Source organism: Natator depressus, chromosome 12 (genome assembly GCF_965152275.1).
Source record: "Natator depressus isolate rNatDep1 chromosome 12, rNatDep2.hap1, whole genome shotgun sequence".
NCBI classification, from domain to species: Eukaryota; Metazoa; Chordata; order Testudines; family Cheloniidae; genus Natator; species Natator depressus.
The window spans coordinates 8,161,981-8,189,882 of record NC_134245.1 but is presented as its reverse complement, the minus strand read 5'-3'; the positions used below and the strand labels follow the sequence as shown (position 1 = coordinate 8,189,882).

General features: G+C 49.3%; 1 protein-coding gene and 1 non-coding gene across 2 annotated transcripts in view; both read left to right on the top strand.

Moving 5' to 3' along the window:
* Positions 1-27,115, top strand: part of CPNE2 (copine 2) — a 153,397-nt gene extending 126,282 nt beyond the window's left edge. The window contains exons 15-16 of the mRNA XM_074968527.1: positions 25,312-25,548; positions 26,562-27,115. Of these exons, the coding sequence (XP_074824628.1) occupies positions 25,312-25,548; positions 26,562-26,669 (345 nt within the window). The 3' untranslated portion in view covers positions 26,670-27,115. The remainder of the gene's footprint in view (positions 1-25,311; positions 25,549-26,561) is intronic.
* LOC141996938 (small nucleolar RNA SNORA57) lies at positions 13,437-13,579 on the top strand. The gene has a single exon (XR_012641662.1). It is a non-coding gene; the product is annotated as a small nucleolar RNA SNORA57 (small nucleolar RNA).
* Positions 27,116-27,902: the final 787 nt, after the last annotated feature.

The window sequence follows — 27,902 nt, the reverse complement described above, 5'->3', positions numbered from 1 at the left end:
TCTGGGAGGGGTGGGGGAGGAGGGAAGCACAGGGTGGGGTGGTGGATGATGGGAGGAGGGAAGGACAAGGCCACGCTACTGTTCAAAACTTATTGAATGCCAGCCTTCTGTTGCTTGGGCAAACCTCTGGGGTGGAGTGGCTGGGTGCCCGTAGCCTCCCTCCCCGCGTTCTTGGGCGTCTGGGTGAGGAGGCTATGGAACTTGGGGAGGGGCTGCAGCGGTGGTCTGTGCTCCTGCTGCCTTTCCTGCCACTCCACCAGACCCATGAGCATGTCAGTCTGCTTCCCCATTAGCCTCAGCATTGCATCCTGCCTCCTCTCATCACGCTCCTTTAACGCAGGGATCGGCAACCTGCGGCATGCATGCCGATTTTTGTTCCGTTCACCTGGCCGCCGGCCCTGCTTAGCCCAGCCCGGGGTTCCGTCCATGCCTTTGGAGATTTTGGCATATATATTGGCATTTCGTCTTTTGGAACGGACTTCTGCCTGCACGGATTCTTCTCCCCAGATAGTGATCCGATCCAATACCTCCCGTTCTGTCCATGCTGATGAGCTCGCCACGCTGGCCAAACAGGAAATGAAATTCAAAAGTTCCCGGGGCTTTTCCTGACTAGCTGGCTAGTGCATCTGAGTTCAAAGTGTTGTCCAGAGCAGTCACAATATAGCATTCTGGGATAGCTCCCAGAGGCCAATATCATCAAATTGCGTCCACAGTACCTCAAATCCAGAACAGCGATGTCGATTTTAGCGCTACCCCCCTTGCCAAGGTGGAGTACAGAAACCGGTTTTAAGAGCCCTTTACGTCAACAAAACCGGGTTGGTTGTGTGGACGGATTTAGTTTTAATTCGACCTAATGCAGCTAAATTTGACATAATCGCGTACTGTAGACCAGGCCTAACTCTGCTGATTTTGACGTGGTCTTTGATGAAACGTGAACCTTGAGCTGAGGGACAAGTTTTTTAAAAAATCCCTGTAAAGTCAGAAAAATATTTGACATCTTTATTTACAGTTTTTTAAGTCATGTGGGCAAACTGCCGATTCTGTGCCAGCAACCCAGTTCCAAAATGATGCTTCAAACCACTCTACAATCCCGGAAGTCCTGGTTAATTAGCCCATCAGACTGTTTACACAACGTGCCAAAAGGCTGCTTGTTATCTCTAAGGATGGCCCTCGTGACTCCTCTCTGTTTCATTAACCGGTGAGGTTCTGTCTCGTTCTGGAGAGACTGTACCAGGATGTTAGCAGTGGTTTAAGAGGCCAGGTTTTGCGGGTTACTTTCTGTTTAAGCAGGTAGGAAGGAAGGGCTCAGAGGAACATGGTAATTTAAAGAGACTCATGCAGCTGAAATAAAATAATGGCCTAAAAGGGAGGGAATCGCAGGACTGCAAGCGGATGGGTGTGAACCAGTTTCTAATGCATTGGAATCCCACACTTGTTCTCAGACTGAACTATCCTGTGCACCAAGAAGAACTTCGGGGCTCCTAGGTGCTTCAGGTCAATCTAGTCTGTGGTCTATTCAGGTCAATCCAGTAGTGGTCCTGTCCCAGGGGGCCTGTGCCACAAGGCAAGTTGAGCCCAGCCCCATCTGACACTAATCAGCTGATGCTGTGAGGCCAGGGACCAGGTGAGGGCTGAAGATGATCCAGTCCTCATAAGACTCCGGTGAGATGGAAATCTGCATAGAGCAGGGGAGCTTCAGGAGAACAGACCCGTAAAGGGGGCTCGCCCCACCAGCTAGGCGAACGACCTGGCTGGGATACCTGCTACTGTGTAGGCACCAGCAGAAGCTTCTGGGGAAGAGACCTTAGGAGAGGCGAGGTAGCAGGGCCTGGTTCACCTGTTTCGATTAATGTTTTGAACTGTTTTGTTGGAGCAATAAATGCATCCCTGGGGCAAGGGACTCAACAACAGACATGGGTGGGAACTTCACTGGATGCGCTGGCTGGTGAGTGGGCCCGCCCCTTACATACGAGTGGGAGACAGTGCTACACATTGTCACCTGGTACGATCCCCACTAGAGCATCTCCTCCTAGCTGCTCTGGGGATTAGCTCCTTCCCCGTCCGACACATCCTTCTGCCGCCCGTTTGGGCGCTCAGCCACCTCTCTCACTCTGTGTTACTCAGGGAGCTCTGTCTTCATAGCTTGGCCCTCCAGCCAGGTCAATGTGCTTTTTCAATTCCAGGGGTTGTTCGTCTTTCCATCCAAAATGGCTGACTTCTCCCTCACTGCCCTGTCTGTGCCACTTCCCCAGTGTTTGGTAGGGGAACCCTGGCCCACCCTCTACTCTGGGTTCCAGCTCAGGAACCCTCTAATAAGGGCCAAAGTCTGCAATGTCCCACTTTGCTGTCGTTTTCCTGAGCCTTTTCCTACACCACCGGTCTCAGGCTTTTGCTCCACCACCCTTCTCGATATACCCTTCCTTCAGGGCCTGGAACCCTGGGGGTTTCTACGCTCCCCCTGGGTTTCCTTCGTTCCCTGTCTAGCATCCAGAGCATGGCTGCAGGCTCTTTCACTGCAGCCCCATTTCCGCTGCTGACTTCCTGGCTTTCTACAAAATAAGAACGGCCAGACTGGGTCACACCAAAGGTCCATCCAGCCCCGGATCCTGTCTTCCAACAGTGGCCAATGCCAGGTGATTCAGAAGGAATGAACAGAACAGGGAATCATTAAGTGATCCATCCCCTGTCGCCCATTCCCAGTGTCTGGCAAACAGAGGCTGGGGACACCATCCCTGCCCATCCTGGCTAATAGCCATTGATGGACCTATCCTCCATGAACTTATCTAGTTCTTTTTTGAACCCTGTTATAGTCTTGGCCTTCACAACATCCTCTGGCAAGGAGTTCCACAAGTTGACTGCGCGTTGTGTGAAGAAATACTTCCTTTTGTTTGTTTAAAACCAGCTGTCTATTAATGTCATTTGTTGACCCCTAGTTCTCCTGTTAGAATAAGGAGTAAATAACACTTCCTTATTTACTTTCTCAACACCAGTCATGATTTTATAGACCTCTATCATATGCCCCCCCCCCCCTTAGTCATCTCTTTTCCAAGCTGAACAGTCCCAGTCTTCTTAATCTCTCCTCCTATGGAAGCGGTTCCATACCCCTAATCATTTTTGTTGCCCTTTTCTGTACCTTTTCCAGTTTCAATATTTCTTAAATAGTCCCACCTGTTCCTTCTCAGCTGGGCTCCATCATCAGTCCAGGGTTACTGAGCCCACTTAATTCCCCTAAGGTGTAGCCTATCCACTTAATTGGCCCCTTCTCAGCCTCGTTAATCCTTCCTATGCTAGGGTTGGGGGGGGCACACCCCACCACACATGCGCATATCAACATGCAGTAGAGCTGTCAAACACAGGCCCCGTGGGCTGTGCTGGGGCCAGCCTGTGTGGTGTGTTGATGTAGCCTGTATGACCTGTTCTGTACAGAGCCTCGGCTTTCGTTTGCAAATATCGTATGTAGCCTTCCTGACCGCAGAGTGAACTTTCAAGATGTGAAGTGAGTGCAAACCAATGCCATGTCTGCCTGAGTCTGCCGACAGCCTGAAACAATGACTTGGGCGTGAGCTCCCGTTAATTGCATTGGCTTGTCAGCTCTAGAGTCCAGTAAACGTATTGTCCATGCTGACTGTTCCGTAGCTGGTCTAGTGATCCGAAAAGGGGTGGGAATGGAGCCCTCGAATGGTGGGGAGGGAGTTCCCGGCAGGGAAGGAAATGCCCAGCTTGGAAAGAGGGAGGGGGAAGAATCAGGGAGAGAAGCAAAAGGCAGGAGCAGCAATAACCGAAAGGAGAGCAGGTCTTCTCACCAAGTGATACCGAATGGGACCATGAGGTCCTGGATAAATAATCAATGCCAACTTATTCATGACGCGAAGGCTACGTTCTCCCCTTAATCTCTGTGAAATCCTCCCCTTGACATCCGTGGGGAAGCATGAAGGCCTGAGTCTGTATTCTGGCCCCCAGACTGTAATCAAACCTGGAATCTGGCCCCTGCCGCCAAATGAGTTGACACCCCTGCTTGAGAGGGAGGAAAACCCCACTGTGCCGCCAAGGCTCTTACAATTCATGAGAGTCTTAGGTGCCCGAAGGGAGTTGGGGGGTGAATCAGCCCCTGTGTTGTGGTGTTGGAAGACTAGAGTAGTTACCACAGAGTCCCTCCCCTACAGCCCCCATGCTAAGGACAAGGGCCTGGGGTGCAAAGCCCCACCTGAATGTGAGGCTCCTAAAAGGGCCAGGTCCAAAACAGCTGTTTGCCTTGCTGGTATTTAGGCCAGCTCTGAAAGCACCAGGACAGCTGTACGACATTGCACCCTGGAGCCACAAGTGTGTACGTTCGCCTCTCCGGAGCCTTGTTTGGCAACTTCTGCAAAAGGCAGGAGTTCAGAGTTTCACACCTCCTTAATGCCTTCCTGAGCATCTCTTATCCCTGGCCAAATGTTCCCACTCCCAGAATGAGCAGAACTTATTCCAAGGCCTTGTCTAAAGTGGGGTTACTCCTGATTTCAGCATTCAGTGGCCAGCAACCGGCCTAGCCCCACAGCGAACCCATAGTGTAGACAGAGTTAGCAGCTATCAGCTGGTGGTTGCTTTGGTGCAGCTTCCATGAAGGGTGAGCTCAGCCAATGCAAATTGTGGCTTTGCCCATCTCCCATAGGGGTTTGCATTGGTGCTCTGCACTAGACACCAGTGACGGATTCCCGTCCTAGACAAGGCTGAGTTCTTTCCTGCTTACGCAGCAGGGATTACGTTTGCTACCCTAAGTGAGAGCAGGATACTGTGCTAGTGGTGACAGATCTGCCATCCATTTTAGTTTCCCGGGTCAGAGCCAGTGGCCAGCCTGAGTGATGCTGCCTTTCTGTCTGGGCCCATGGAAACAGCTCTGTTCCCTCCACACTGTGCCCCAGTCCCGAATGCCAACTGGCTGCATAATTATCCTGCCTCCCCATTACCTGTCTCCAGCAATTTTTCAAGCTGTCTGCGGTGATAACTCTGCTGTTCTTCCTTTTAAACCCGGTCCCTTGGTTTCAAGCTTGTGAGAGACGAACTTGCACGTTCGCCCAGGCAGAACCGAGAGAGAGCTGGAGCTGCAGCATCTCCTAGTGGGACACGGGGACATCTCGGCAGTGGGCCCATACTCACTCTGAACCCCACGTAGTGCAGCTGGTTGGGGGCCGGGGGGCTCTTGACAGCGTATGGCTGCGAGTGTGAATGTGGAACGGAAATGGCCTTTTGCGCTTCATTGGCTGAGTGCGGCCATTGGGGCAGTTGCAGGCATGTCAACAACCAGACGAGTCTAATTTGCTTAACAATAATGAAGATATTTCCAGGTCACTTTGCTTAGAGAGCAGAATCCATGGTCCCTTAGCCCAGCAACCTCTAAGGGGTGCGGTCTGGGCCCCAGAGACTGTTAAAGGGCCAGTGCAGCAGGGCCACGAGGCATTTTCAGTTGCCTGCCCTCTCAGGTCAAGAGAAGCGGGCAGCAAGCATAGGTTCTGCACTACCCCCTTCCACACAAAGCAACGGGATGGGGCAGTGGGCGTGACCAGCTGCCCCTCCAAGACTCAGAAGAGGCTAGAGAGCTGAAAGAGGGAAGCTGAGCCACTGGCGGAAGGGCAGGGGCGGTTGTCTGAAGTCCTGGGATCTTCCCATTTTGGGTCCAAGGACTGGAATTGCTGGGAGCTGGGGATCTTCACCCCCTCCCCCAGCTGAGACAAGGGCAGCATGAGATCGATGGCCTTTCCTAGCTGGGGGTGGATTGTAGGTGCGTGGGTTGGCTTGCTGTGTGCCACCCCTTTAAATGTAAGAAGTTGGCTTGCCTGTCGGCTAGGGTCGTACCTCGCTGAGGGGGTCGTACCTCGCTGACTGAGAGCTGCAAAATCCTGGGGTTGCCTGGATCCGTCGGGAGCCCAGGGCAGAGGAGGGGAGGAGCTGCTTTCCTCACAGCCCTCCAACCCCATTGCTGATTCCACCTCACATACGTAATCTGAAATTGTTGGCCAGGGAACATGGAATAGTCTTCCAAGGGAAGCAGTGCGGGCAAAAGACCTATCTGGCTTTAAGATTAAACTCGATAAGTTTATGGAGGAGATGGTATGATGGGATAACATGGTTTTGATAATTAAATATTCGTGGTAAATAGGCCCAATGGCCTGTGATGGGATATTAGATGGGGTGGGATCCGAGTTACCCGGGAAAGAATTTTCTGTAGTATCTGGCTGATGAATCTTTGCCCATATGCTCAGGGTTTAGCTGATCGCCATATTTGGGGTCGGGAAGGAATTTTCCTCCAGGGCAGAAGAGGCCCTGGAGGTTTTTTGCCTTCCTCTGTAGCATGGGGCACGGGTCACTTGCTGGAGGAGTCTCTGCTCCTTAAAGTCTTTAAACTACGATTTGGGGACTTCAATAGCACAGACATAGGTGTGAAGTTTTTTGCAGGAGTGGTGGGTGAAATTCTGTGGCCTGCGTTGTGCAGGAGGTCAGACTAGATGATCATAGTGGTCCCTTCTGACCTAAATATCTATGAATCTATGGGGGTGGCAGCTGCTGTAGCACTGATGAAGACCGTGTACGTTAAGAAATGCTACACACACAGTTCCAGACTCTGCGTGGTCTCTGGTGAACAAAGGGGACAAAGCTGAAAGTCAAGCTGAACGGAAGCCGGTTTGTAGCTAAAGCTGATTTAACAGGAAGCATTTACTGAGAAAGACTGATGCCACAGATCACAGCACATCCCCTGTTCCTTGTCTTTAATTAAAATACACAATTTCACTTGTTTCCTTTCCAAAGGAGCTGTAACAGCTTGCCCCCATCCGCTTTCCGATCGTAATATCTTTCTGCACTTTCGTTTCAGTCTTCCATCCCTTTTAAAAACTTCAGCAGTAAATTGCTTTTCGAGGAGACGTCTCTTGTGTCTGCGGCAGTTATATGCTTACTTTGTTGTTGGCAAGTCTGGGTTTGGTTTAATTCCCTATGAATTCTGATCACTCTTTATTTTCAATTTTTGTTTTATGTGTCAGAATTCAGGGGGTGGGGGGGAGGCTCCAGACCTAGGAATGAAAAGAGAAGCATTAATCATATGTAAATTGCACCCCTTGGTGGCACGAATATTTTAAGCAAAGGAGCTTTTAAATAGTACTAAGGTAATAGGCCTATAGTAGGCAAGTTTGAACTGGATTTTTCTTTTTTAAGATGCACAAAGAATAATTGATAAGAGTTTTATTCCCCCGTGACCTGCCCTCTTTCATCCCATCTTGAATGGATGGAGCAAATAATGTCAGTAATGTCATCTTTAATAATAGCCTTCTGACAAAGAGGTGTCCGCTGAGACGATGACAGCAGCTTCTTTCCAGGGAGAGAGGCACATTTTGTTTTTAGGAATGAAAGAGGCAGTAGGGGGCTGAGGGTGTGTGTGTGTGTGTGTGTGTTGCAAAAGCACAAGGGGCCCCGTGAGTCAGGTAAAAACAAGAGGTAAATAGCTGGGGCCCAAACCTATTTGGAGACCCTGGGCTCTGAGGTTCAAAGGGTTTCTGCTGGAGAAAACCAAACCCTAGATCTCGGTGTTCCCAAACATGGGAAGATTTTTGGCTCCAGATCTCGAATTTCCTGACCAGGAATGGAACATTGCAGCTCAGGGCCACCCCTCTGATCTTCACCATCGGCTGCTGGCCACCCCAAAGGAGTTGGCGCTCGATGTGGCAGCTTTAGGCCCACCACAGAGACCCGTGGAGGGTACTTCTACACCGCAGATTAAGGTGTGACTGCAGTGTGGGGAGATATACCCGTTTCAGCTGGCGCAGGTAGTGAAGACATGACGGTGCAGAATCCAGCCTAGGCTGCCTGCCCCGAGTGGCCCCAAGTGCTGGGGACACTTGGTACCTAGTTGTGTTGCCAACTCCGACCAAGTTTTCACTGCTGTCCTTACCTGCAGCAACTAGATGCAAGCTAGCCCAGGTCTGCCTACCCACGCGGCAGTCACACCTTAGTTTGCAGTTATGACCTACTCAGAGTGGTCTAAATTGGTTTAGATGAAGCCAGAGGGGCAGCGTCAGCTTGCACCAGAGAACTTGGCCCTCTGGTTGCAAATGGCTCCTGATGAGGATGGAGATTTGGGGAAGTCACGTGCTCAGCTGTGAACATTGAAAAGAATGCTGCTCATGTGTCTTTGATCCACCTCCCCCCGCCATTGTCGTTGTTCAGTCGCTAAGGCTAATATCCAACTGCAGTTATGGCCACGCGGACTTGAAAAAGAAAAGGAGTTCTAAGAAACGAGGCAACGTTAGTAAGTGGGGTGATTTATTTGGTTGGGACTCTGTGGCTAGAGAAAATTGCTTTGCACATGAGGAGGGGATCTGGAATGTAAGCATCAATTTGAGTGCTAGGGATTGGGGGGCTGAGGGGGTTACACAGATAACTTCCATCCCAGCCATAACTCCCGGCCATATCAGGGTGCAGATGGGGAATAGACTTTTACTAGGATAATTCACAAATGAACAGAAAGCAGCCGTCTGACTCTGCCTCTGGTTTTATCAGCATGGTTCGCTTAGCTCAAACCTTTGCTTCTCAGGCCCTGGGCCTTAAGAACCATGAGCTGCATGCAGGTGTGGGGTCATGAGCCGGCATCCATTTCTCATCTCAGGTTTTCAGCTGGAAGGGGTTTGCCTGGTCTCTTTCCAGCCATGGAGCCTGCCCTGGGGAAGCACCCCAGCACCGTTGTGTCAGTTCAAGTTACATCTCCTTTGAGGTGCCATGGAAACCGGAATAAATTATACAAGTTTAGGGTAGCGGCCGTTGGCAAGCAGCCAGGGGTCACTGTGTGAAATAAGCGGTGGCAAATGGCAAAAGAAGTATGAGTTGAAAACGTTAATGCAGATATTCTAGGCATGCTTGTAAATATCCAGCCTTGGGGGTAGGCGGATGCGGATCTATTGCTCTCTATCTGCCCAGCTATCTAGTTGGATGTCGTAATTCTAGGCATTTATGATTTGTGAACATCGCCGTGGTATCTGGGAACTTGCACTGTCACCGGGTCTGAATCGGCCCCGTTCTCATTCAGCTTCCCTCCAAGAGCTGTGACATTTCCTAAGACTAAAAAAACCCCCTGCTTATACCTTTTCCATGGCAACCCATATCACAAACAATGGAGCCCACCGGCTTTTAAGAGGTGGAAGCAGAAAACAGTGTGTGTGAGAGAGAGAGAGAGACTGCATGCACCTGACTTGACACGAAAAGGATTAATAAGCATTGGGAAATGAAAATTACCTTTCAAAGAGAATCTTCAGTTTCCAGATAGCCTCCTTTTTCACTAGCATGCTGGATATGTTGGATAATCCCTAGCAGTCTTGAATCTAATTCCTGACTTAACTAGCAGAAATAATTGGTGGTCACATTTTATAGGCAATACAGCCCATACGTGACTTAAATATCAAGTATCTTAAAAAACGGATGGAAAGAATGAATGATATTGGAAGAGCAGCCCGACTGTGTGCTAACAGTCCATGCTGAATACTAAAAAAGGAGGCATAAGCCCCTAGAAGGCACCTTAGTATGGAGTCCTCTGACCTTTCTTCCTCACCCGAAGATTGCCCAGAAGCCTGCAAGTCGTGAGTTGCTATCACTCCACATGCCGTCCGATTATTAAAAGACAACCTGGTTCTGAAGTTGCATCTGCCCAGCACATGGAAAAGCCCAGTCTGTCCCCAGCACCCAGGATCTGCTTCCCTGCAGTTAAGTTTTCCCCTCTTTAAGAAGCCCCTGCCTCAGTCCCCCCGTGTCTTCCTTGGTAAATCCCCAAAGATAGTGGAGGGAAAGAGAAGTGAAACTGAAAAACTGGTCCTGTTCATTGGTCTCTAAGGCCCCAGAATCTGTACCTCTGTGCATCCCTGGTTCTCCAGCTTGCTCCGAATCCCTTGTGAAAAGGTATTTCCATGCCTGTGCTTCTGAAGTTCTTTGTCTCTCTCTCTTATTGGCTTTCTGACAGGGTGGTTCCTTCAGCAGGTGATCGCTTTGCACCCTTGACTGCAGGAGTTTATGCTGTGTTCATGGTCCTGCCTTATTTATCCCTGCAAAGCAGCTTGGCGTACGCTTTGTATGTACGACATTCTCCAGAGTGAAACCACTCGTGGTCACCTGTATTTGTGGCCATCCTGTGCCTCAACCCAGCTGCAGCCACACCAGGGAACATCTCCAGTATCATGAGCTTTCCCCTCTCCCATGTGAACTCTCTGTGTATTACACAGCCAGCTGAGAAGGTCTCCTAGCCACATGCACGAACCATTTGGCTGCTTCATGCTGTAATGTAACTGGAAGGGAAGCTGTTCCTCCTGCAGCCAAAGGCTGAGCTCCAGTGCTGAAGGCCTTCTGGGGCAGCCAGCCCTATGTTACACGGTCGCCTAGTACCCTGGGGGGCGGAAAGGAAGTTCCAGTGGTAGCTGTTAGTGAGTTTCTTCACTTCTGGGAAGTGGCGGAGCAGAGAAACATGCCCATTCTCATCCTTGGGTGGAATTAGATGGTCTTGGTCAATATTCTAGTGAACGGGGTCCCCATCACCACCATAGCTGGCACTAACTGACCCCTTTCGTGGCAGACTCGAGCGCTGAATGAGGCATGGAGACAGGCCTAGTGACTGGAGCTCTAGACAGGGACACTGGAGAGTTGGGTGTCTATTCCTGGCTCTGCCACTGACCTCGGGCAAGTCACGTTCCTGCTCCTTGCCTCAGTTTTCCTATCTATAAGATGGGGGAAATGATACTGGCCTCCTTTGTAAAGTGCTTTGATATCGACAAAGGCAAGGCATTATGTAAGGGCGAGGTGAGGCTCTTATTTTGGAGGTGAGAATGGTTTTGCATCAGAAGGCTGAAGTGCATTGCGAAGACCGTTCGGTGACGCGTGTCCTGCCACCGCCCCGTACTGCACCTGTGCTCTGGGCGAAGAGAGGACAGTCGTTTGCAGGGCTGTGAATCCAGCACATTTCGCCAGCCCTCACTTCACTCTTGCTGAATATCATTGCTTCATTGTATTTCACCGCTGCCTCATTAGAGGGCTTGATATTGTTAAACCCTGGATTTTTAAGCACACTCGTAATTGGAGCTTATCCATGCTTGCTTGCATTTGGTACAAGGCTAAGTAAATAACTTAGGGCTCAGGGCAGCAGAAGCCACACTGTGGGGCCTGGACTAGCTGTAACCCTTGGCAGCTCATTCCTTAGAGAGCCTAATTCTGATGCACTGGTTCTTCGCTCCGTCCCTCCACCCTCAGTTATCTGATTCTAAGTTCCAGCCCTGGCCTCCCTCAATCTCTCTGCCCCAGCTGCTTGCAATTTCCGCTAGGTACTTCCAGTGGGAGACTCCCTGATCCCACAGGGGTTATGTTGTTTGTGAGGGACCATTTAAAAACAGGGGATATGTTTCCCCCACACATACTCATCCCTTTGAGGTTCAGCTACTGGCCACGGAGAAAATCGTTGGCAACTTTATGGTGAAACCGAGGCAGGGCCAGCTGGGTAAAGGCTGAACATAAGATAGCCCATAGGCGAAAAAAGTTAGGAAGAGACCAGATGAAAAGAAGAGATGTGAGAAGACCAATTGCTATGAAAAGCAGTTTGGATCGCAGAGCTCTTTTCAAGAGGTGACACAAGGAAATTGCTTTAGGAATAGTTGTGCTCACAGAAAATCAAGAATCGTTCTGTGGTGGCCTTATTATCTTCAATCCCCGGGGAATGGGGCAACGCTTCCGGGTGTTGTACAAGCGCCTAGGAAGACACAGCCTCTGCCCCAAAGTGCTTAGGCATTAGCGACAGACAATGTGTGCGCAGCAGGAGGAGGGGATACAACACCAAGGTAGAGTAAGCAGGAAGATGGCCAGCACCCAATGGGTTAATTCCATATCTCTTTCCCCGTCCTCTGTTGCCAGCTTGTGATTTCTTTTTTATTATCAGGGATCTTGTGATATTTGGTGTATTTTTAATTGAGTCCACAGCGCCCAGAGTTAGGTGATTACTGGAGACTATCAGCTTTCATTTAAAGAAAAAAAAAGTCTCTGGCTGTCATTCTTCTGGAGAAAAGGTTGAAAACATGACCCCCTAAAGGTTCGATAATCGGAGGGAAAATAACTGGAATCTCAGATGCATTATTTTAAAAACCACTTGTGATTTTTAAGCCGGTCTCCTGATTGTGGGGCCATGTCTTGTGGTTTTGGAGTGCTAGGGCCTGGCAAAGGTGGGCTTGTTTCCCAAATGTTAGTTTGGGGGGTCGGTGTTTGTGAGAGAGAGATGGGGAAAGGTGCTTGGAGTGAGAGAGGGAAGTGGGGAAAGGGAAACTGAAGCGAAGTCTTCACTGCAGAGTTACCGCGTTTGTAGATAACGCGAGTTCAGTCCTCTCGGGTTAGCCTAGCTCACGTGAGCTGTGCAGAGTGACTGGATTATACTACGCAGTGGTCATGTTAGCAGCTGACTCAAGCTGTAGCCTGTGCCCCTGACGGGCCAGCCGACTTGAGGTAAAAGCATCACGGCACTTGAGTGAAGGGGGTTTGTGTGTGGACGGGACTCCAAGTTGGGGGCAAGGCTGGAGGTATGACTCAAGTTAACTCAGCAGTGTAGATGAGCCCTGAAGGGGAGGAGACTGTGAACTCTTCTGGCTGTCTCTCGCTGTGTGTCTGTGCAGCACCCAGCTGTCTCTCGGCCCTACAGTAATATAAGTAAATAATCTGACGAGGAGAGGGGTGAGAGCCAGGCTGAGAGGCGTGATGGGCTGGGAAGGTGAGGCTGTGGGGCGGCTGCTTTTCGGGTGCTCCAGGCTGTTTGGCGTGGGGGAGAACAGGCTGTTTAGTCTTTCTCCCACTCAGTGAAGCAAGCTTCTGTAGCTATGCTCAGCCTCTAACCCGGCCGCCTCACTGGGTCCCTGTTGTTCTCAGTAGCCAGCCTCGGAGTCCATCTCATGAGCTGTTGGGTGAAAGGAAGCCCTCAGGTTGCTTACTCCCCTGTGTAATAAAAACACGTGAGATCCCAATGGGGTGGGCACATGGTGCTACAAACTACACACATTGCACTGGAAAACAGGCTGGGGATTGCGCGCTAAGGGCCAGGTCTTGTCCCTGCTAAGTGATCGCATGGCATGTCCCAAGTGATCAGTCAAGGGTGTGTCCAATGGGTTGCATGATGGAAGGAGAAAGGGCACAGGACGAGCTCTCTTCCCCCTCGGCAGAGACGACTTAGTTCAGTGGTGTCTCCCCAGGGCTGTCTGTGGAGCATAGCTCTGAGGGAGATTTCTACAGTACACCTGGGCGTCCTGGTCTGATGTAGGGCGGATGTGAAGTGCCCCAGCTGGCGATATCGCTACTAGATAAAGTGCTGGCCCTCTATTTTGTGGTGTTCTCGGCTGGGGGTTCTGGTTCTGATCTCCTTCCACCTCTGGGCGCAGAGTGGGGGGTTTGGGGCTGGGCTGGCTCCTCCAGTTATTGGCATGCATGCAGTAGCTCGTTCCCCCTGCGTATGATGTACGGAGGGATAGGAAATGCAAAACTCCAGTGTTGTGTCTGCAGAGCCGGCAGCTCCCGTCTGCTGGACCTGTCCTCATTCGCTGGCACATATTGCATGGGAGGGTGACAAGGGGCATCTGAGGCTGTTGGGACAGTTTTCAGGGTGGGGTGGCAGGAGGAAAACGAGTCACGAGTGTGATTTGGGGTAGGGTTCAAACACCACAGTGACGGTGTGTCTGGGCAAGGAGAGAGAAGGCCTGTCCTGGTCTGCAAAGGAGTGGGGTCGCTGAAGTTCTGCGTTGGGAGTGGGAGGGGCTGCAGGGAGAGCTGCTCCCCCAGAGGTTGAGCTAAACCTGATGTAGCGAGCGGGTTCCAATGGAGCCTGCAAGGGTGTGTATAAAACTTACTTGATTTGTGCAGTGACTGGAGTGTGATGGAGCCCGTGCTGCTCCCCCGACACCTTCCCCCATGCGCGCACGCAAGTGGCACGTTGCCCCAGACGCTTCCCCCCGCTGCTATGGTGTTGGCGGCCAAAGTTGGGTCTGTTCGGGCCACAGCGGGCTTTGCGGGATTTGCTAGGAGCCCAGGCCCTTGTGCTGACAGGAGGCAGGGAGTCCTGGGAGTTTGCAATGGGAACCCAGAGCCTCAGATAGTAGGGGAAGTGGGCCACTTGGACCCTCAAACAGTAGAAGCAAATGTGCCGTCAGGATGGGCATTGAATGCCACCAAGCGACATTTCATCAGCTTGCCGTATGGGTGTAAGGGTCGTCAGACGGCATTGGTCCAATTAGTCCAGCAGGCAGCCATTGGCAGTGGCCAGTTCCTGTTGCTTCAGAATGCGATGGAAATAATGTATCTGGCCAGATATGCAGTGCTGGGGGAAAATGCCCTCCCAACCCTGGTTGAATGGCTGTTTTTTGTGTCTATTCATGTGGATACCAGTCACGGGGCCAGATTCCCACAGGTGCTGATTGGCACCTATTGAGGTTTACAGAACCATCTAAGCAGGTTAGGTGCTTAATTCCTATTGATTTTGAGGTGAGTTAGGTACCTAACCTGCTTTAGATGGTATTATAGACACCTATCTGCATCTGGTAGGCCCCTAAACACCTTTGGAAATTTGGCCCCCAGTCACACTGATGAAATTGCTGATGCCTTTTCATCTGGGGCAATTGCTTTTGTAAGACTGTTCTCAGGAAAATAATCCTACGAATTTTCATTTGGTTGCACATTAGGGGAAGGTTTGTGTGGCCATCCTGAAATCTCCGAATTCCTGTTTATCACAGTTGCTCATCGGATCAGGATTTGGAAACAGCATGGTGACTCAGGTGGCCTGCGTTGCAGTCCTCGAGACTGGGGCCAGGGGATTTCAACAAGACCTCTGGGAGTTAGGCACCCATTTCCATTGAATTTCAGTGGGAATTGTATGCCCTGCTCCTTAAAGCCCCTTTGAAAACCACAGCCTGAGTGCCTAAGTACTTGTCTAATTCTTGTCTAATAACAGCTCCTCTAATGACTCTGCGGCACTGGGGTATGTCATGATAGTGTGGCACAATAAAATATAGACTCTTGGGGAAATGTTCCTGGTTAATGGAATGTCAAAAAAATAGAAGCATATTTGCAGTTGGATTTTTGTAGCCTCAGAGCCTGATTCTCTCTTGATGGTATAAATCAGGAGTAACACGCACCGGAATAACTTCAAGTAACACTGAGGTCGGTGGAGTTATGCTCCTGTGAAAGGAGACGGAGACCCATGGTCTCCTGTTAGGTGTAGAGCTTGAGAAGAAGATATGAGTATTAAGCAATTTCCATTGACCCAGGCTCAAAAGTTAAAGGGATAAAGGCAGTGAGGAGATGAGAATTTCATTTCAGTCCAACAAGGAGATAGATAGCTACGACATCCCAGGATCTGCTGCTCTCCACCAGCTCTGATCGTGTGTCCTTGCCAGATTGCTCTGCCGTAATCCCAAGGATGATCTTATCAGATGTCACTTAGCCTTTGAAATATCCTGTTGATATAACATTTGTTGAGCTCTACTCCCTCCTTCTCTCTTGCATGCCTTTTAGTGCTCATCTCTGATGCCATTGCCAATTTCACAGAGAGAAAGAACAAAGGGAAACAGATTTTTTTTAACATGCATTGAGGCAAATTCTGCACTGTTTTATGACTGAATCTGGTAGAGTTGTATGGGGAGGAAATCAGCACCAAGTTCAGCCCGTGGTGTTTTTTACATTTACTCCTTGCTCATAGAAATTGCCAGACTAGATCAAACCCAGTGTCCCATCTCTGACAGTGGCCAGTGTCAGCAGCTGCAGAGGAAGGTGTAAAAACCCCATGTTAGAAATTGTCTCAAGCCCAGAAGCACAAGGTTAATATCCCTTCCAAAATTTTTGTTGCCATGGATTCTGATAACTCTGTATATTCTTGATATCCAGACAAAAATCCCTTGTTACGTTCTCTGCAGCTGTGTCCATGTGTGTATTTATAACTACACAGCTGTCAGATTCATGGTTCCCTTGGTTTAGCTAGAGCCCTCTGATCCCTAATCACGCAGCAAAATCCACATTGGAAACTGGATCTTTTCAGTAGAGTGTAAAATAATCCAGTCTTTTTCTATTGCCAGATTGGCTTTATTTTAAGTGTTTGGAGGCTGAGGGTTGGCTCCCTAAATCTCTCTGATAATACAGCATTACCAACCTCAAGGATTCAGAAATCACAAGTGATTTAAATAATCATGTGGTTGCAGAAAACTGAGGTTCTTTTTCATTGTTTCAGTTTTCTGAGCCTTTAGGGGTCATCTTTTCAAGCTCTTCTCAGCAGCCAGGCAAGCTAGAAACATCCTTTATTCTTTTGTAGATGAAAGGGGAGATTCCTCACAAAATTCCCTGACTCCAGAAGCTGTGGCTTTAAGGAAAACATTAGGTATAACAGAACGCATGAAAAATGCAGTTTTGGGAGGACTGGAACTATTCACGAATTTGGATCGAATTTGAATTTGAATCATTTCAGCCAAAACAAAGAAGAAGAAAAACCTGAAAACAAACATTTCAAAAGGGTTGAAATGGTTGGTTTAAGAGTCAGACTTTTGTTTCGAATGACATTTTCAGAACGAAATGTTGGCTTGAAATGACATTGTTAGAACAAAATGTCGATTTGAATATGTATTGAAAATGTGATGTTCGACCCCAATGAAGATTTCTATCTATCTATTTATTTATTTATTTAAATCTCTGTTCAAAAGAAAACAGATTTTTCTGGTTTGGCTGAAAATCAATGATTCACTCAGCTCTGGTGGCCAGCAGCAACTGCTCCAGAGGAAGGAGTAAGAGCCACACAGTAGGCACATGTGGGGCAATCGGCTCATAATGAAATATACTTCCTAGCCCCCATTGGGTAGGGGTTAGTTTATGCCTTGAAGCATGAGGGTTTATATCCATTTCAAAACACTTGTTATGAAAAAAACAGCATTATTGTAAGTCTGAATTTTCTTGTTATTTACATAAACTTCGAGACCTTTTTTGGATCCTGTTAAACTCTTAAGCTACGTCTACACTGCAATAAAAATAAACCACAGTACCGAGTCTCAGTACCGAGTCTCAGGTCAATTGACTGGGACTCGCAGGACTCGGGCTGCAGGGCTAAAATTAGTAGTGTCGATGCTCGGGCTGGAGCCCAATCCCTGGGACCCACCCCCCTCGCAGGGTTTCCGAGCCCAGGCTCCTGCCCACGCCTGAATATCTGCATCGTAAGTTTGAGCCCTGTGAGCCTGAGTCAGCTGATCTGGGCCAACTGTGGCTGTGCCGTGGGTCTTTTATTGCCGCGTAGACATATCCTTAGCATCAGTGATATTTTGTTAGCAATGAGTTTGCGGCTGATCAGTGGTTTTCTTAAACTGGGGCTGGAACCATGGGTCCCATTTTTAATAAGTCAGGGTGGGTCACTTATTCACCTAATACATGTACTTCCTTTCATCTTAGCTGTTCTGAGTGCCCATGAGCCCCACACCATTTTTCCTAAGACCCCGCCCCCCTCCAAAGTTCCCCCAGGCTGGGAGGTGCTCAGATCTGGGTGGCTTGATCCAAGCCCATGTCTGATCAACATAGAGCAAGTGAGCTATGAATTTCACACACGGGTGCATTGTATTAATTTTCGATGGCCTAGATGAGCCAAGGGTGTAAACATAGCCCAGTCACTGGCCAGCGTTAAATAAAGTCTGGGGTTGGGTATACAGAGATCTCAGCCAGCTGAGAACCATGGCAAAAGCAACATTAAACATCCTTTTAGCCTTTTATTAAAGATACAGAAAAGAAGGGGAAACCAGTTAAAGCATTTGAAATGTAAAGTAGTGAGTCAGGCTTCCCTTTTAACAGCATTTCTTGTTCCCTTTCCCTGTAGCTAGAGAGAGTTTGAAAAGGAACCCCCACCCCCTTTTTGACACTCTCTTCGATGGTATCAAAGATAGTAACAACTGTCCTTTTGGGGAAAGAGAAATTGGTTGAGATGGGCTGGAGCTACTGTTAAAGTCAGTTTTCGAAGGAAAACCTCCCTTGTTTGACAGTGTCTGGATGGTAAGGGCGGTCATCCCAGGTGGTGGTTGGAATTCAGCTGGAGCTGGTAGGGCGAAGCAGTGTCTGGCTCCCTCTCTCTCTGGAGGACACCTCTCAGGATCAGGGTGAAGAAGACCCAAGGTGCCAAGAAACTGTGGGGGTGGAGCCATGAAGCTGCAGTAGTCTCTTGTCTTTTCTTCCCAAGAGTTCTTCCCCCCCGAAAAGTCTCTTTCCCACAAAGGGAATGGTGGGTGGAATAGCCCATCCCCCCATAATTTTGTCCACCAATTAGGCCTAATATCCAACCCACCAGTTTTGGGTTCATTATCTTCCCGCTCCATGTCATCTGTTTTTAAGAAGCATCATTTCAGCAGTCCTTGGATTGTATTGATGTGGCCTTTTTGGTTTCGATTAAAATAGTTTCTGTCTCTGTTCTCTTGCATCTGTTTAGACCATGCTTTATTATATGTTACTGTGACAAATTTTTACAGCTGAACTCACAATTAGGGTAGATTGGTAGGCCCAGTTATCACAACAGACCCTTCTTGGAGCCCCCATCACAGGAAAGGGCACCAGTGCCCAGCCAGCTAATGACCGGATGTTTCTGTAGAAGAGGATGGAAGAACAAAAGCAGGATTTCAATGGTGCTTACAAATAACTTCAGGCAAAACCATTAACTTTTCACACCAGCTTAGGATCTTCAAGGGGCACGAGATAAAAAAGCCTGTGAGCAGAGTGTGTGGAGTTCATTGTAATTAAGGGCATGTTTGAATCTGTGTGGTTACAGTCGGTGGTGCTTTTTCATGGAGTTAAATCTTTTGATATTAAATGTTCTCTGTTAGCAAGCACGCAAGACATGTCAGCTGTGAGAAGCATCAGCTTGAGTGATTCAGGCTCTGAATAGGACAGCTGGTTCTTTGGTGATTAGGGTGACCTCTGAGCATTTACTGTTGACCCTCAAAACATCTCGCTCCCCCCTCAGATATGTTTCCTCCAGATCTTGCAGTGTTGGTGGAGAAGAGACCATCCTTGGTTGTAACAAATGTAAAAAGGGTGCTGTATCAAGGCTGCTGGACACAGTCAGATCTTTTGGTTCTCTCTGGCTCTCATACTTCCAAGGGGACTAACACAACCAAGGCTGACTTTTGTCACCAACGGGGCCTCCCTAAGTCCAGGCCTGGAGTGAGTCCTCATGGAAGGGACTGCTGACTGCACTCTAGGACCTGCATGTCCTTTTGTTGCATACAGATCCGTGCAGGCCATCCGATAGGTGTTATGGAGTTGTGACCCCTGCAAAATACTTCAAAAACGGTGGCACTTCTCTTTGACCAGCCCTCTGTAGCATTGGCTCAGAGTTCTGAGAGATTTTTCTCTCAGACTGTGACCTTGCACAGCTGCTGTGTCGCTGAGGAACAATGAAACTAGCATCCACAAGGGCGAGATTCACAAACACTGGGAGACGAAGTTTTCTCGGCACCTGGCCTGGATCTGCAGAGCTCACGTCTCCAAGAGCTTGGAATGAGCATGGACCTTACTGCTTTCCCAGCAAAGAGCTAAAGCTCACTGCTTCAATTCCGCTTTCCCGTGATAGGGGAGTGATGGTAGGGGAAGGCAAATAGGGAGAGACATGTTCCAAATCCAACTGAAGGTGACACAGAAGTTTTTTCACCCTACCTATAGTTGTGGGGGACGTCAGAGATTTTGCGTCTCCACCATGACAACTGCAAAGTTTTGACTAGTGGATCACCTCTTGGTGATGGACAGTCTGACTGAATTCAAGCTTCCTCCCCTTGGAGAGTGTTGGGTATCTCTCACTCCATCTTCATGAATAGGACTGCTCGGATCCATGGCAGTACCAAGTTCCATGGATACAGTATCAAAGAGGATCTGGGGATCTTTTGGCTAAGTCTGACTAGGTTTCGTTGATGGCGTTTTGGGATGTACCTGTCAGATGGACCTTTGTAAAAGCCATTAGGGAGAGCTTGGTTCTGATACTGATGAGGCTGTTTAACGCTTCTCTTTTTTAAGGCAAGATGCCACTTATACCATAAGCGGTTAGTCTTGACACGAACCAATATCCACCATATCTTGAACCTCCCTCTCTGGGAAATGTTATTGAGAAGATCAATATTAGCAGGTCTACACTAGCATCCTCGAAATTCTCCCTGTTTCCTTTTTCCTTGTAAACCTAGTCTCCCTCTAGCATGGAGACCGCACCGGACTTTTGGTTCCCCTGTCAGTGAACAAAGATCAGCCATCTATGTTCCCAGACTGTTCAGTAGTTCTAGATGTGCTTGACCAGAAGGACATAGGTGGATGGGTTTGCTTTGGAGTAGAATCTGCTCATCCCTCTCAGGGGTGCTGAGAGGCAATCACTGATCTCCTCTGAGGGCTCTCTTGTGGGGTTCCATCACCCATCCCTTCTGATGGGTGCCAGGCTGCTGGGGAAGACTGATGGTTAGATATGTGGGCTGCAGCAGCATCCATTTGCTGATGATCCTCAGCTTCCTTTGTCATAGAACCTGGATTCTACACTCTACTTACTTTACCCAGAGCCCCTTGATGCAAGTTGGGTGAATTGAGCTTTATCCAGACAACAGAGGTGATGCTGGAAGGAAGGGGACAAATGTCTGGAGGTATTGAGAGGCTGGGACTGATCACTCTGTAAAGAAGGGCATAGCAGGCCTTAGTCTTAGCAGATTGCAATCTTGAGGTCTTATTGGGTCCATTAGTGCTCTTGGTCTCCAAAGCTGGCTCATAATACTACTGCCATCTTCAGCTGATCCAGAAGCTGCTTGGCCCTTCCTCTCTGAAGTGGACCATACCACAATTATCCACTTCCAGGCTGGCCTGCTGTAATGAGCCTTCTTGGGGCTACCTTTGAAAGCCTATTTCACCTAAAGGTCCAGTTCAGCAAGGTGCCAAGTCCCTTCAAATCCCATCGATTTCAGTAAGCGCCATGGGTGCTCAGCGTCTTGCAGGATCAAGCCCCTGGTGGAGAATGCAGCTGCCTGGTTATTAGATGAGCCAGGACAATGCAAGCATTCTGCACTGGCTTCCTAGTGACCTTCAGGGGCAATGGAAATGGTCCTGTCTACACAGTGGCTCTGGTCCCTGATAGCTGCCAGACTCCTTTATACCCCACTGAGGCAGTAACGGACCACTAGAAAGCTCTTGCTATCTTCCCAGAAAGCTGAACCCCAGAAGGCAGGCCATAGGGCCTTCTCAGAGGGGAGCCCTTACTTGGAACTCTCCAAAGTAGAAGAAGCAGTGCAAGATACATCAGGAAGTGTCATTGCAGTTGACAAGGAATGGTAGCTGGAGTGAGGCTCAGCCTTGTTTTGTAGCTGTATCAGTTAAGCAGTTTGAAGCTTGTCTGTTTAATGTTCATAACGAAACATGATACGGTAGGGCGGTTTGTGCATGAATAGATACATACGTATGCGCAAAGCTAGCACCAGTAATTATACCAAGAAACACAGGTGCTACCAACCCTCATGCTTCAGGGCATAATCCAATCACCAGGTGGGGTCAGGAAAAAATTTCCCCTTCCTGGGAAAGCATTGCACAATTAAGCATATCACTGTGGGTTTGTGCCTTCCACCTAAACACATGGATTTGGGTGTTACTAATAAACTAGACTCTATGGGTCCCATTGGTCTGATCTAATCGTAGGTCTGTGTTAGTAAGCCTTTTCCAAGCTCAGGTGAACTGTGTTTTTTACTTATATGGGGTTTGTTTCTCATGAAGAGAGTGAGTCTGGTCTGAAATGCAGTCAAACCCTGGCACACGGGCTCAGTCCTCTGTGTTTTACTGGCAATTTAGGGAGTACCAGAAGCAGCCGAATGATAACTGACTTGACTGGGATTTCTACATTTCTGCACCAAAGTTTTGCCTTAACTAGAAGTGACCTGGAGAGCAGGGCCTCTGTCTCAAGCTGTTACATCTCCATTGGCAGCGCTGGAGGTCGATGGGAGAGAAATCACAGCTCTTGCTCTGTCAGGTAATCTCTTCCGGCCTGCTTGCCTCCGGTGTAGGAAGTGGGGAAGAGCTCAAATGCTTGTGCATCACTGAGTCATCTTGCGCCCCTTGGAATGACGTTGTCATGGAAATGTCATAAGCAAATTCACATCCGCCTTGAGGGTGTCCGACCTCTTTGCAATTGCACAGCCATTTTCACTGGGGGGGTGTGCGCGCACGCACAATCTCACTCACCACAGAACTGCATGGAATCGTTCCGGTGCTGGGTATGACTCACCCTAGACCTGCATGGAATAGTTCTGGTGCTGAGCAATGTCTGTAAGTCCAGAGGAGTCCTCACCAAGGACATGGGGCTAAGTTTATTTCCGATATAGCTGACTTCATGGCGTTTAAATGGAGGATGATGTTGGCCCAAGGAGTTGTGGCCTCGACAGTGCAGCTATAAAGCTCTCTTATCTTTAGAGCATAACACAATGAAGGGTGCCGTAAGCTGTGTGGCAGCTAAAAATCTTAGCTGAAAACCAAGGGAGATGTACCTGAGCTCTGTACTACTTTGCTCCCAGGGGAGAGGCAGGCTCTGTGCCGGAGTTTAGCTCTACAGCAGCCAGGGTTAAAACTGCAAGAGCAGGGGCTAGAAGAGTAAAACCCCTTCACACGCCCTTCTCCTGCCCGCACTTCCAAACTGGCTGCACCCCTGGAGTTTTGCACCTTCAGAATGAGCAGCTTCGGGGGCGCCGAGCGCCAGCTGCAGGTTTTGCACATGTAAAGCCAAGCTCTGGGGGCGCCCTTTGGATGGGCTCACTTGGAAATTTTGGCCCGAACAGTCAATAATCCGGTGACTTTAAAAATTAAGATGGTTGGAAATGTTTGAAGCAGGTTAAAATTCAGGGGCGCCAAAGCGTGGCTGGTGACCCCTTTAACTCTTAAAATGCTGGGCTCTGAGTCGAAGGGACAGGTGGTGCTCGTTGAGGCAGTTTCATTAGCCAGTAGGATGAGTGTCTTGGCGGTGCACTGTACACCAGTGGGAAGACCCATGACAGACATTGTTACACCTGCATCTGAGCAGGGATTGGGTGCATCCCTAGGCTGCTTAATAGTAGTGTATTTGGAGGCAAACCCCCCACTTGGGTTTGACTCAGTAACGTTGCAGGGAGCATTCTCGCTCCACAATTGTGGATATTTCCCCAAATCTGACGCACAGTCCATGTATTTCTTATCCCTCCCCCGTCTTCCCGGTGAGCTGCACTAGTTAATCTCCAACCTTTCTATCGGTGGTCAGCAGGGACTGAACGGGAATTTAGATCTCACTTCCCTCTTCTGTTTTACTTCCTGCCAAATAAGCAGCGCTCCTGTAGCCACAGCCCTGGGGACACACCTGTGTTGTTTTGAATAGAATTAGAACCGTTTTGTTTTTTTTCTTTTAGAAACAATGTAATGACCCAGTGGGAGTGGGGAAAGTTGACCGTAAGCAGTTGAGTTGGAACCATGTGTTTGCTCACTGTTGTAGCATCAGGACCTGGCTGTTACTGGGTGACGTTCACCCCCGGGCAGAGGGTCGGCGCACAGCCCGTGGACTCCTGGTGGGATCCCAGAGCTTGGGCTCCTGCCCGAGCCTGCTCGTTTACATTGCAATTTTACAGCCCCATAAGCCAGAGTCAGCTGACATGGGCCAGCTGCGTCTGTTTAATTGCAGTGTAGACATACACCCCAGGCCATGGTAAGCCCTTTATTGAGAGCTGAAGTGATACTTGGGCCATTTGTTGATACTTAGGCCATTTGTTGGCTTTCTGCCCTTGGTGAATAGAATGGATGGAATTTGCGTAGTCCGGTCAATAGCATAGAAAGCTGGGGGAGATGTGGACTGTCTAGCACAGTGAATCGGTAATGGGCTATGGAGAAGAGCAGTGTATATTACCACGTTTGGTTTGTCTGGGTTTTGGCTGATGTTGCTTCTCACGCCCCTTGAGCAAACTTGAATCTTGGACTCCCTGTGATGGAGGCAAAACTCACACTGAAATGGGGCAAGTTTTGTTAATAATAATTTCTAGCTCTTCTCATCAGTACAGCTCAAAGCGCTTTATACAGGAGGCCAGGATCACTGTCCCCATTTTACAAATGGGAAAACTGAGGCTTAGAGACTTGCCCAAGGTCACCCCTCAGGCCAGTGTCAGAGCTGGGACTAGAACTCAAGTATCCCAAGTCTCAGTCTAGTGCACTATCCACTTCACCACACTGCCTCCGCAAAGCAGTTGAACACTGTGCATCGCATACCGGATCCCAGGGTTTCACCCAGGGGATCCACTAATGGTTCTGCTACAGGTATCTAATAATTATCAAATGTCCACTTAACAAAGATTAAACGGCCACAGCTCTCACCTGTTTGTCTTAATGGGACAAACACAGGCAATAAGCAATACAAGAGGAAGGGAAGAGGGAGTAAAGATCACGAGAATTGTACTAAGTTTCATAGGAGTCTCAGAACCAGTTGTGCCAAGGTGCATTTGGAACGCTTGGAAAACCAACCAGCTTCTAGGCCAGGTGACACCTGGGAACTAGATAGTTCTTAGAAGCCGGGAGATGGGTGCGGTAGAGGGCGCTAACCCATGGGTGGCTTCAGTCTCAGGGCTTTCCTCCAGGTGAGTCAGCCATTGCTAGTGGAGATGTGGGAAGGCTGGGAGCAAATGTCCAGAGGGTCAGTGAGGAAAACCATAAGGGAGGTGGCTGGGTGGGTGACCAGTGACCAGGAGGGATCTTGGCTTGAGCCTCTTCCTGATGGAAGGGTGGTTGCAGGAGTGTAAGGCAACAAGGAGGAGACCAAGTCTCCTGGCAAATGATGAGGAGAGAGGTCTGAGGAGGTGAGTAAGGGGCCTACAGGGCTTCAGAGCAGCGGGTTGATGGAGGATGGATATAGCTGGATGGGATGGTGGACCGTGAGGAGACACTGGCCCAAATTTTCTGAAATAGGAGCCTAAAGTTAGGTTGCAAAGTTCATGTTCAGGCAGCTACGGGTGGGGTTTTCAATGTGATGTAGGAGCGCAAGTCCCATTGAAAGTGAATCTCATTGAGAGTCAGTGGCGCTTATGCTCCTAAATCACTTAGGCTCTTGACTTGCCCATATCATATGGGAAAGGCATCTGCAATCTCTCAGCACTACAATTGCCCAGACACATGGACTGGGGCTGTGTTCGTGTTAACTCTTTCCTCTCCCCCTCGAGCAAGTCTTTGTGGGGGCGTGCATGGGGCTGGGAGAAGCCTGGAGCCAATAACCTACCCGCAGCGCGGCGGCTGATTTCACTCTCGGCTCTGTCTCCCCAGCAATACTTCATCCTCCTGATCATCACGGACGGCGTCATCAGCGACATGGACGAGACGAGACACGCCGTGGTGCAGGCCTCCAAGCTGCCCATGTCCATCATCATCGTGGGGGTGGGCAACGCAGACTTTGCAGCCATGGAGTTTCTGGATGGGGATAACCGCGTGCTCCGGTCTTACACCGGCGAGGAAGCCATGCGGGACATTGTGCAGTTTGTGCCCTTCCGCGAGTTCCGCAGTGTAAGTGCAGGCGGCTTTGCTGTGCCCGCCAGACCCGGTCCATTTCCAGCAGGGTGTAAGTCAGCCACAGAGACCCGTCCCAGGGGGGAAATGCCCCAGAACTGGCGTGCTCTGTTTATTTCCCTAGTTAAAGAAGAGGGGACAGGCTCATATGTTTCGTGCTGTACAGAATTCTAGGTACGCACTCCCAGCTCAGAGTCAGAGTTCAAGTCCTCTTGCTAGACTGGGAGTCCTACCCAGTTCTCAGGTGGTGCATTGCTGCAGAGGAGACGTGAACCCAGGGGACGTTATTGGCATTTTCCAGACTGCCAGCAAAATCAAAGCGCAGATAAGTGTGAGTCTGGGCAGCAAGGCTTGGCACTTGCATCTGTTTTGCAGGCCGGAGCGTAAGTGATGCTGCCCAAGCTCACAAAGCAGGTTGGTGGCAGCGCTGGGGTTATAACCTGGAATCCCTGACTCTCAGTCCTGGGCCACAACCACTCGGCAATTCTGCCTCCTCTGCATAGAAGCTTTTCAGACTCCATCGGGGCTTAGTTCCTGCTATCCAGCGAGCAATCCCATACAATAGCGCTGTGAGGATAGTCCCGGTGTCCGGGCCATCATCCCGTCTCCCTGCAGAGCAGCTGCTGTTGCCCAAGGCTGTGTGAGAGCTATTAGCGAGTGCGTAATGCATGCTACGCAGTCACTGCAGGGTAACTGTCTGACTCAACGCTCTAAGTGCTTTGGGATGCCAGGAGAAAGAGAGGCAGGATACCAAGGCACATTCTCTAGTATCAGCCCCGCTGGCCTCCATTGTAGTGGTGAGTGGGCGTGATCCAAAGCCACCGTGGCAACTGTTACCTTCTCTACCAGCACCTGGGCTTGCATGAAAACCTGGTAACCGTAGGTGGGCCTACACCCACCCTGGTAATTGTACATGGGCCTTAATACCAGTCCAGTGACCCGCTGGGGCAGCTGCTGGGCACAAGTGACGACAATAAATCATTTGGCCTGTTTGTTCTTTTTTTATACAGGCACCTAAAGAAACTTTGGCCAAAGCGGTGTTGGCAGAACTCCCCCAGCAAGTCGTTCAGTATTTCAAGCATCAAAATCTGCCTCCCCTCAGCTCGGAGCCAGTGTAGGGCTGAGAGCATCGGTGTTGTCTGCATGTTGCCGATTTCCGGAGGGTGCATGTCTCACATGCTTTTAAACCTTTGTACTCTTTTAATTTAATTCGTTTATTTTATTAAAAACTCTCCAACCTGGAGAAGCCGCTAGATTGGCGTTGTATGTTCCTGGGCCAGGGTAACGGTCGCGGGCTGAACGGAGACCTCTCCTGCCTCCCTCCCATCACTTTTAAGTATTGAAGGCACTTTGTATAATTTTAGTGGAACGGGATTAAAATTTTTACAGATCAGAACTTGCTTTTTTCCAAACGACAAAAAGTTTAATATATTATCGCCCACTCCTGTGTATAGATCACGTATCTGTGTTGTACCCATAACCCTCTCATGCTCTATGGTCATTTTTATACTGTGTACATGTTATATTTGTTATACTCAGGTTAATAAAGAAACTCAGATATTTAAAAGCCAGGCCTGGGTCTGTTGTTTGGGTCCAGTGCAGAAAGGCCTCTTAGCGCCCTGTACAGCATTTAATGCTGGCTGTCTTGCTCTGTCGGGGTAATCGTGCGAATATCTTACTCCTCCTTTGGCAAGAACGTTCCCTGGTTGGGTCTCACCCTTGTCTGTATCTTAAATGGTTGACTGGGGCCCTGATTCAGCAAAGCATTGAAGCAAGCGCTTAAGTCCCTTTGACTTCAGTGGCTCCGAAGCATGTGATTAAAGCGAAGCACAAGTGTGGAAGTGTTTTGCTGAATACAGATGGACGTAAGCAGATGCTTAATTTTAATTACGTGATTAACTTCGTGACTGGGTCTTCTGTCTGACCGAGATTGATGTTTAAGGGGGCCCCATCTTTTGTTTGTGCAGCACCTAGCACAATGGGGTCCCTGACTAGAACAATAATAGTGATAGTGTTGGAGCATCTTGTACACATTTCATGTATCAACCCTCACAACACCCCTGCAAGGTAAGACAGCAGTGTAAAGAGGGGAAACTGAGGCACATCAAGGCGAAGTGATTTGCCCCATGGTCACCCAGGGAGTCTGTGGAAGAGCCAGGAAGTTGCCCCTAGATCTTTTGAGTGTCAATCCAGTGCCTTAGCCAGATGGCCGTCCTACCTATGTCTAGCATGTAGACATTGAAGTAGAGGAAGAAAGAGGAGCCTAAATACTCTAAACAAAAGTGACCTCCGCTCTTCCTTCTAAGGGTGCAGCCGTTGGCCTTGCATTATTTTTCCCTTCAGGTCTTTTG